The 10,142-nt window shown below is 39.7% G+C and overlaps 2 protein-coding genes across 2 annotated transcripts; both read right to left on the bottom strand.

The window, feature by feature from the left end:
• Positions 1-610: 610 nt before the first annotated feature.
• LOC105225730 (G-box-binding factor) lies at positions 611-4,544 on the bottom strand. Its single transcript, XM_049447385.1, has one exon. The coding sequence runs from the start codon at positions 4,542-4,544 to the stop codon at positions 3,924-3,926; it is 621 nt and encodes a 206-aa protein (XP_049303342.1). The 3' UTR covers positions 611-3,923.
• LOC125776230 (protein fork head-like) lies at positions 611-9,102 on the bottom strand. Its single transcript, XM_049447384.1, has one exon. The coding sequence runs from the start codon at positions 6,081-6,083 to the stop codon at positions 4,584-4,586; it is 1,500 nt and encodes a 499-aa protein (XP_049303341.1). The 5' UTR covers positions 6,084-9,102; the 3' UTR covers positions 611-4,583.
• Positions 9,103-10,142: the final 1,040 nt, after the last annotated feature.

Genomic DNA, 10,142 nt, shown 5'->3' on the forward strand with positions numbered 1-10,142 from the left:
AAGAAAGTCACTTCTTTAAAAATCTTTATAATCTCTCGTATTCAATGTAGTATTCAGGATTGTGAAATTTTTTCGATCTTCACTCATCTAAATATTAACTCAGCGCCATGCCTTAACCTTGTAATAAACCAAAAATAAACCCAACTAAAATAAATAAGAGAACAATATTTTTTTTTTGTATTTCAAACATTAAAATAAGATTTTTATTAAATTTTAACTAGTTTTAGAGTTAATCATTATCATTACTTGTAGCTTGAAACTTTTTGTTTATCAGCTGCTATTATTTCAATATTAATTACGATTAGGTATATCGGACATACACTATTGTAGGTTTACATATTTATAATATTTATTTCTTACACAACTATTCACATGACTAGCATGTGGGATGTTTTGCTTTATACATAGAAAAAAATAAAAAAAAATTACACGCCAATCACAACGTTCTGGGCGTAGCTAAGCACACGACGCCGTTCGCCGCTCGCCTCAGCTACACATCACTGTGCACACCATTAACAATTCAAATTTTGCTTTATGAATAATTTTTATGTAGTCTTTTTTTGCATTTTCTAGTTTTATTTTTCCTTTTTACACAGTTTTTATTTAACAATTGTTTTTTTTTTTTTGTTTTTGTTAGTTTTTTTTTCTTACATAAGATGTATTTTCGTTTGCCTGTGCTTACATATTAACTGTTTAATGGTATACTATATATAATTAATTAGGTAACCTAACGGATTAACCGACGTCATTCGTTCATAGTTTTTATTGCATTTAGCTAAGCTTTCGTGAAAAAATGTTTAATTCATTTGCAATATTTTTTACATACATATATACATGCTATTATTAAGTTGATGCACTTTCTGTGTTTTTTGTTGTTTTTGTTTTTGCTATTGTTTTTCATTCGCATTTAGTGTGCGTGTGTTTTCTCAGAGCGCCGGCAATTTACAGTTTTTAATTTTATTTTGATAGCGTTTTTGCAACTTTGTTGCTTTTTACATGCAGTTTTTGTATTTTTACCAATTCTTTGCTCGGGTTTTTAAGTTTTTATATAAAAAGGTATAAGAAGTCAGCTGGAAATTCATTGGCCTTGCATTTTTGTGCTAATTTAAATTATTGTAGGCATTTGTGGATTTATTTTATATACATACATGTACATAATGATATACACATTAGGCATGTCCTTTTATTTTATTTTTGAAAACAAAAAAATATTTTTTAAGTATTTACATATTTAAAAAATGTGGAAAAAATTAATTATTTTTTTATATATTTACATATTTACAAAAATTTATTTTGTCGAAGTTACCAAAAAAATTAAAAAAAAAATTTTGGGGAAATTATAAAAATAAATTCATTTTATTTTTTAAATATATAAGCAAAAAATTTGTAATTATTTTTTTTCATATTTACATATTTAAAATTTAATTTATTTTGTTAAAGTTGTCAAAAAAAATATAATGGAAAATTTTCAGTATTCAAAAAAAGTTAGTATTTATTTTGTGAGTAAATACATTTCAAAAAATTATTCTGGTGAAATTATAAAATTTTTTTATTATTTATTAAATTATAATATAAAAAAAAAATATTTTATTTTTTAAAATTATCTGAACTTAACTGTAATATGTACATTCGCATAGTGGCTAAACAAAATTGCATCTTTATCATACTTTTGTTCTAGTTGAAATTTATTTTTTTCTTTTGCAGAATTGTGTGAGCTAAATTACAGTGCATATCACAATGGCAAATAGACACACTCGACTGAAACTGAAACTGTTTGAAGTTGATTGAAATTTTATTTTTCGGCATTTTCACAAATTTTTTTGTTAATATTTTATTTTATTTTTTTAGAATGTTTCATAAAATTGTTAATATTTCTGCTGAACATTTCATAAAGCAAATAAAAAACATATTTTTATATAATTTTTTTGCATATTTATTTTACATTTGTAAGTTAATGTAAGCAAAACAAGGATACATTATGTTATGGACACCCCTAATGTACGTACGACATAACTGCTCACTTTTTGTAAAAAATAAAATAGTATTACACTGCAAAATTAGAAGAGCTAAACAAAATTGCAGGAAATTATGGACACCCCTAATGTACGTATATATATGACTGCCAACTTTTTGCAAAAAATAAAGAAATATTATTCTATAGAAATAAAAAAGCGAAACAAAAATGCAGTGAATTAAGGACACCCCTAACGTGTGACTATTATTCAAAAAAAAAAATGAAATAAATGTTGAACAATATTATTCTGCTAAATTTGAAGAGCAAAACAAAAATTAGGTGAATTATGTACACCCCTAATATGTGTATATGCCTGCTAATTTTTTACAAACACAAATATTTTTCTTAAATTATAAAATCAAAACCAAAATATATTAAGGACGCCCCTAATGTATGTATATGGCAACTCATTTTTTGCAAAAATAAACATTTTGTAAATTTAGAAAAACAAAACATAACCACAAAAAATTGAGGGCACCCCTAATGTAAGTGTATATGACAGTTAATTTTTTGGAAACATTCTTTTTTTATTTATTATGCTCTAAAATTAGAAAGCGCATCGTACTAAAAACTTAAAAACACTAAACCGTTAACATAATTTTAGTTATAAATTTGCTGAAGATTCTTTTTTTGGTTTTTGATCATTTCAATTCGAATTTAGTTAGCGTTAATCGACTCGCGATCACGTGAATTTTCCACTTATATATAAAAGTATTTCTTTTTTTCTTCAAATTTACATCAATTGCACTTGCATTGTGTTATCGCGTACATATTAAAGTGTTTGGCGCATAACATAGCTACACTAAAAACATAATAATAAGAGACAGTGAACTTACAAAATAAAATAAAAACCTTGGAAGGATAATATATAATAGTATTTGCGATTATAAAACTAAAAAATATATTTGCATAATTAAATATACAGCACTTAAAAATTAATATTTTGTATAAAAAATATTACTGTTATACTATAATTATTACTTTTCATATTTTTTCTTGCTCTGCAGATTCCTTCAATTATCTATACATACACAGACAAAAGAGTGTTTACATACATGGCACGGAAGTTGTGTCAAAGGGAAAACCTGCCAGGGTTTAGCTGTGAACTTTCTCAAAAGGCGCGCATAAAGCGTAAATGCAAAGGCGCCTAAATCGAAATTGAAAAACTTGCTGTTTTCCTACGCGCAATATATCAAATATTGGGCGGTATTTGGGGACTTTTTATGAATCAATCATAATTTGAAATTATTATTTCTTAAATTGGAAAACATTTTCGCTTACAACTACATCACTTTTGATTGCTGCTTACATGACGAAGAAATCCAGCTGCACTTTACATACATACAAACAAAAGTACAGCAAATGTCAAATATAAAGAAGTTAGCATGAGCAAAATGTACATATCTACAAGCTCAAAACTGGCACCAATAGCCAGAAGAGAAACTAAATGAGATACTGTAGTCTAATTAAGGCCTGTAAGGGGACAGTTGTGTGTGGAACAAAATCATAGAAAAGTTAAAAATAATAAAGAGTATACCTAGACTAAATACATATTTACAACATCTTACTTTCAAGAGTTATGTGCATTGAACCATAAATGTGTATATGCGAACAACAATCTCACCGCGCGCGCACAGCCGCGCTGGTCCCACGCCGCATGCGCACAAAAGCGCGCCAAAAATAGCACAGAACAACGGCGTCCACAGCACAACCGCGCTACCAGCGGAAAACCATGCACCAAGAAGCAGCCGCGCCAGCTAACCGCGCGCACTAATAACTGGCGTACGCGCGCAGGTCGCCAACTGTACGCTAATTGCAACAGCAACCGCTTGCAAGGCAGTTGGGTAGACGATGCGCCAGGCAACAAAGCAGTGCTTTGTCAGCGCACGCATGTTCAGTGTTGGCAACACTACAGCAGATTCTGCAATGCTGCCGCGCCATTTAGCGCCAAGCCGTGGTTCCAGTTGCGATAGGAGGCGGCCGCCGCGTACTGTTGATAATTGTTATACAATTGCTGGTGCTGTTGCTGCGCCGCCTGTTGTAGTTGCAGTTGTTGCTCTTCGTTCAGATCGGTTGTGATGTTCGATGCGTCATCCTGCAGCTCTGGCGGCGTCAGCTGACTTTGCAGCAATTGCTGTTGGTGCGCGCTGAGTTTGTGCGCACTGGAAGTACTGCTGGCGCTGTGTTGCTGCTGTTGTTGGTAGTGTTGTTGCATGGACTTAAGATAGGCTTTACGTTGTTGTTGTTGCATCAATTGATGCGCCGCATGCGGATGCGTCAATTGCTGATGGTGCGGATGATGGTGCGTGGCGCCATGATGATGATGGTGATGATGTTGCTCCAGGTGTATATCATGTGTATTCCCATTGCTGTTGCTGGTGCCGCTGCCGCCGCTGCTGCTGCCAATATTGCCGCCAATATTCGGATTGTGCAGCGTATTGAGACCAGCAGCCGCTGCTGCAGCCGCGGCGGCACTACCAAAGATGCTGCTGCTACCAGTGGCGGCGTTCACGTTCACGTTGCGCAGCATCTGGTCAGCTCGCCCTTAAGCCAATGGGTACTGGTGATGTCACAAGCTAGTCGTGCCGGCTGGCGCATGATAGCCGAGACTCTGGTAGTACGAATCCTGTCCTAAGGCCGCATGTGTATTCGTCAATGGACTGAGCGCATTATAGCCGGGATACTGACTCATATCGTACATTTTGATGTCCGCCTTGGACTCGGGTAATAGTCGATTGATCGAGAACGGATGGCTGGATGGTGTGTAACCGGATGGTTCCTGCTTCAGATGATGCATGGAGGGGTGATAATCGCTGATCAATGATGGATGGCATCTATTTACCATGGCGGAGAGCTCTTCATGTTGCAGCTGGTGATGTTGCTGATGGTGATGGCTGGGTGCATGTTGCGCCGCCTGTTGGCCCAAACACAGCTCCGCATTGGCTTGCATCATAGCCAGTTGATCACGACTGACAGCGCTGCTGAGCACACTTCCTGCGCCACCCACTGTGGCGCCTGTCACGTCTTTACTGTGATGATGCTGCTGGTGGTTGTCCAATCGGCTGTGATGGTGGTGTAAGTGATGCGAATCTTCGTGATCCTTCTTGCCGGGACTTGTTGCTTCGAGGCTGCTGTGTGACGGGCTCTTATGTAGCTGACGTAGTGCCTCCTTCTTCTCGTCCTTGAAACGTTTTTGGCGTCGCAAATAGCAGCCATTCTCAAACATATTGCCCGAATCGGGGTGCAATGTCCAGAAGGAACCTTTGCCTGGCTTGTCCGGTGTGCGCGGTATCTTCACGAAGCAATCGTTGAAGGACAACGAATGGCGTATAGAATTTTGCCAACGCTGCTGATTCTGACGATAGAATGGAAACAAGTCCATTATGAATTGATAGATTTCCGACAGCGTAAGCATTCGTGTCGGATTATTCTGTATCGCCATTGTGATTAGCGAGATGTATGAGTATGGCGGTTTGGCGTGTGTGTAACTCCGACGGTATGTTGTGGGCTTATCTATGCGTGCGCGATTTAGCGAGTTCGGTGAACCTGTATCCAACTCACGTGCACTGGCTGCTGCTGCCATCGACGAGTAGCCACCCATAGCGGCCATTGTCGACATACCACCACCCATACAATTGCCCATATTACCCAACGGCGAACCCATCGAGGCGTAACTCATCGAACTCGGTGTCATGCAATTACCAGCCATGGAATTCATAGCCGCTGCGGCACCCATGCTACCGCTCATGCTTGCCACCGCTGCGGCGGATTCCAGCGCACCAAAGGCGGCAGTCTGTGGCGATACTGAAGACATGCCACCGACGGGCATGGCCATCGAATTCATGGCGGTGTATGCGCTACGTGCAAGCGGGCTCATTGTGCCACCGTTGCTGGTCGGGTGATTCGGATGCGGATTTGTAGGATTACCACCGCCGCCTCCACTGCCACCGCCGCCACCGTTAGCGCCGGCACCGGCACTACTGGAACCACCACCACTACCAGCACCGACGCTGCTGCTCATGCTCACCGGAGGCCCGTTGCTTGGCGCCTCCGAGTAGAGCTTTTGCATGATGTCGATCGTCGTCTGGTGGGGCGATCCCTTCAGGAAACTGTTCAATAGTTGCGCCGTTATGTTGGCGGCTGTTCACTGGTCGCACGTATAAAAAATACAATTCAAAACAAATTTCCGACGGAAATTAAAGACGCGCACACTTTTTCACTGAAGAGCTGCGCTTTTCGTTATTATTTTTTTTTTGTTGTGCGTGCGCTACCAAGTGTGGTTTCTTTGAAGACACAGTTTTCCGTTGAAATTATTTTTATTATTTTTTTAGATTTTTATTTTTGTTTTTGTATGTATAGAGATGCAATCGCATGTTTCATCCGTGCTCACTTGTCAGCGCGTTTCGACGTGGGATTTCACACTCGTTGGAAGGTGAGTCGTGGCAGCGCGCATGCACCAGGTCTGTAGCTGCTGTTCAGGCTTTAATAGAACAAATCAGCTCGCAATATTGTCAGTTTTTGTTAAATTCAAGACTTGAAAATCAATTGCGTTTAACACTTGCTTTCACACACACTTTCCTTCTTCGGACTTTTCACTTCAATCGAATTTTACACTCTTCATGCGCGTTCACTAACGTTTGCCTTGCCACATTAAAGCACCTTTTCGTGTTTTTATCTATTTTTATTATATTTTTCTTACGTATCTTCTATTACTATATCTTTTATATATACTTATTTGTTATGCGCGTAATTTTTTCCAGCGAATTCGCGTTGTGTCAGTTCGTAAGTAAAATAAAGTTCTTTCGAATTTCGATATTGTAAGCTATTAAGCTATTACGACACAAGAAATGACGCTTCGACAATCGCTTGGGTTGATTGGGTTAATTTCAATTTGTGCGGATGAACGTGTCGTACCGTCAGCCGCGTTAGCCGTACACTACAGTTAGACAATGCATCTAGCAAACAAAGACTCTAAAAATCGTTATAGAAAATAGCAAAGCCAAAGCAAGCGCTTCCAACTTGACTCTAGCGTTTCACAATGCAGTTCGGTTATCGGTTGTCCGTTTCTACTTTTTCGGCAGCTGTGCGCGCTCGAGTACTCTTTGGCTTGAGCTCTTGAATGTGACTGTTTGCAGAGGGGAATGCCTGCTTACTATTTGGCTTACTAACAAAAATATTAAGCGACGACGTACAACGACAGCAGCGGCAGCCGCAGCAGAATGGACAGAGCACCATAGTCCCACCGCATATCCAATACGAGCGGCAGCACCAGCACCAGCCAAACACCACTACAGCGCGCACCTATACACCGATAGGCCACTCTTGTGTACATAATTATAGATGTATGGGTGTGCGAGTGTGTGCTATCATACTGGTCTGCGCTTCGGTGGTGGCAAAACTGGCTCTGTGCGCTCGCTCGTTTGAGACTCGTTTCAGGCATTTGTTTTGCGCCGCGTTCGTGCACATGCGTATGTGTGTGTGCGCGCGATGTGTTTCCCTCTATCTAGCTTGAGCGGCCCACCCTTTCACGTACACTCGCGTACAAAATGAGCGTTGCTAAACCCAATAGGCGTTTGTGTGTACGTAAGCGAGACAACTAGTGCGCGTGCATACCGTCGCCTCAAGTGGCTCTCTTGCGTACATATAGCGTTGTGCAGACGCAAATACGCGTGCACCAACACCAACCGAATATGTAGCGCTGCCACCGCCATACACCTTATCGGCAAAGAGCGCACGCGTATTGGCTGCTACTTGTTGTTGCACAGCAGCATTTTTTCCAACTGGTCGTTCGGATGCATAGCGCTTCGTGTTGTTGTAGCAGAAGGGCTTGAAATGCAGTTTGTATCTGCGGCTCATCGGTTGCCAAGACGACGTGGGTGGAGCCATAATGGCGGACACGCCCACAGCAGCATTAAAAAAGCAACGGACGGCAGCAAGCGCACCAACACAAAGGCGCAACGCACACACTATGCTCTTCACTTCCAATTATGTACTCTCTGACATTTTGACGTTTTCCATTGCGACGCGTGTAGCGCGGCGTAGTAGCAGCAGCTACTGTGACCCCACCAACATTGGCGCAGTTGAACGCACCTTCGCTGTGTATAGAGATACCCTGTCTTCTGTCTTCCAGACTGCATTTGGCACACCACAACTGTGAAATGTGCTTATGGGTTGCTTTTAATGCCATTTATCGGCGTCTTTGCCGGTTTCTCCAACAACTGAGCCCGTTAACAGTGCTCGCCGCCGCAATCAATATTTGCGTGCTCTCCAAGCCGCTCCAAGCACCATTCGCACCTTTCCATTACACACCCTGAATTTCGTTTTTTCTTTTTTTTTTTGGTTGACGTTTTCACCTTTCGATATTCGAACGCTTACTTTGATTTCGATAACGCTGTCATAGTTTCGCTGCGAAGACGAAACGTTTCATTAGCACAACGCTTGTCGATCCGTTGATAATAACTGCAAAGCCAACTGTTGTTTGCTTAGTGCAGAGAAGAGAACCGCGTCGCGACAGCAAAGCTCTATTCCAGGAGGCGTTGAGGAGGCCGCGCGCACTGTAAAGGCGATGTGCTAATATTTTTCGGACAGCCAACTTACAGCGGCGACAGCGGCAGCGGCGGCTATCAAGCAGCAATGCTGGCCGCATGTAGTGGCTGCAACAACAACAAAAACAACAGCAATGACAATTTCAAATAAAACAAACGCGTTTGATTTGAATTGAAAATTGTTTGGGACATTTTTGTTGCTGGCATCGAAGCTGCCGCCGCCGCGCCGCAGTCATTACAGCAGCTGTGCTTTGTTGCTATATTTCAATATCGTTGCTCTCCTTCTTCTTGCTGTTGTTTTCACTGACGCTGCTGACTGCTGACTGCTGATATTCTATATATTTTTTTAGTGAATTTTTAATGCAACCGCCTTGTGTTGAAATTTTCGAACTTGGAATGTGCCATTTTTGAGGTTAAGGTGGCTTCGCCAATGTCACATTCGATGGCGTAAGAACAAATGTCGTGGCGCGTATAACGCAGCAACATACAGGCGTCACGGTTTGTCGCGTCTCGTCTTGCTGCCAAATCGTTTGGTGCAGAACATTTGGTGTCGCCAGAACGTTTTCAACGCGCTCGCTTATTAGCTTCATTGTCGTTTGCAATTGCTATTAATTCTATATTGCTGTCTTATTGTTGCTGTGGTTGTTGTTGCTGCATAGCCATTGTTTGTGTGTGTTTTTGTGTGACTTCTGGTGTTGGAAATAAGCTTTGCTGATGCAATTTTGTCGAATTAAAAACTTAAGAAATTAATTTCAAATATCAAATGCAAGCGAAGACATACATATACATGTGCACATATGCATGTGATTTTACATATGTACATATATGCAATGATATTCAACTTGTGTTGTAGTGAAAGTGTATAAAACTTGAGTGATAGTTAAAATGGCTGCTTTCCGTTGAATTTCTTTGGTTGATTATGCTATCTTTTTATTATTTTTTGTTTTGCTTTTAACTTAATTTTAGTAAAAAGCCAATACCTCTCCGCATTTTAACATAAACCACGAAAATCAATAGAAACCGCATAATGAGCACAATTAGTGGAAAAAAAGTCAATTTAAAAAATGAAAAATGTTAACTTCTGTTGCAACGAAACTCAAATACCCTACACAAAGACAAAATATTTCTTATAAAAACTTTAATCAGTCAGTTTGTATGGCAGCCATATGCTATAGTGACTCAATCTGAAATATTTGTTCGGATATAGCGTCGTTGCCTTCAACATTAATCCATGCCAAATTCGGTGATGATAGCTCGTCAAGTTTTCCATACAAGCGTTTGATTTCAATCGTTCAGTTTGTATGACTGCTCTATGCTATAGTGAGCTGTTCCGACAAGTGAGCAGCCTTTAGGTGAGAAAAGGACTTGAGCAAAATTTTAGTTGGTTATCTCAAAAACTGAAGGACTATTTCGCATATATACAGTCAGACGGAGATGGCTAAATCAACTCAGCTCGTTTCTGACCTTTTTTCTGAATGTTACAAACAAGGTGGCAAACTTAATATACGGTATAAGAGTTAATATTTAGTCGAATATATGAGCATCTCACTATTCTCATTTTTGACAAAAGTAAAGCAAAAAAT

This window comes from Bactrocera dorsalis, chromosome 2 (genome assembly GCF_023373825.1).
Source record: "Bactrocera dorsalis isolate Fly_Bdor chromosome 2, ASM2337382v1, whole genome shotgun sequence".
Taxonomy (NCBI): domain Eukaryota; kingdom Metazoa; phylum Arthropoda; class Insecta; order Diptera; family Tephritidae; genus Bactrocera; species Bactrocera dorsalis.

Bases quoted from the DNA above. Each gene is read 5' to 3' on its own strand.
- LOC105225730 (XM_049447385.1), bottom strand. From the start codon at position 4,544: ATGCTGCGCAACGTGAACGTGAACGCCGCCACTGGTAGCAGCAGCATC.
- LOC125776230 (XM_049447384.1), bottom strand. From the start codon at position 6,083: ATGCAAAAGCTCTACTCGGAGGCGCCAAGCAACGGGCCTCCGGTGAGC.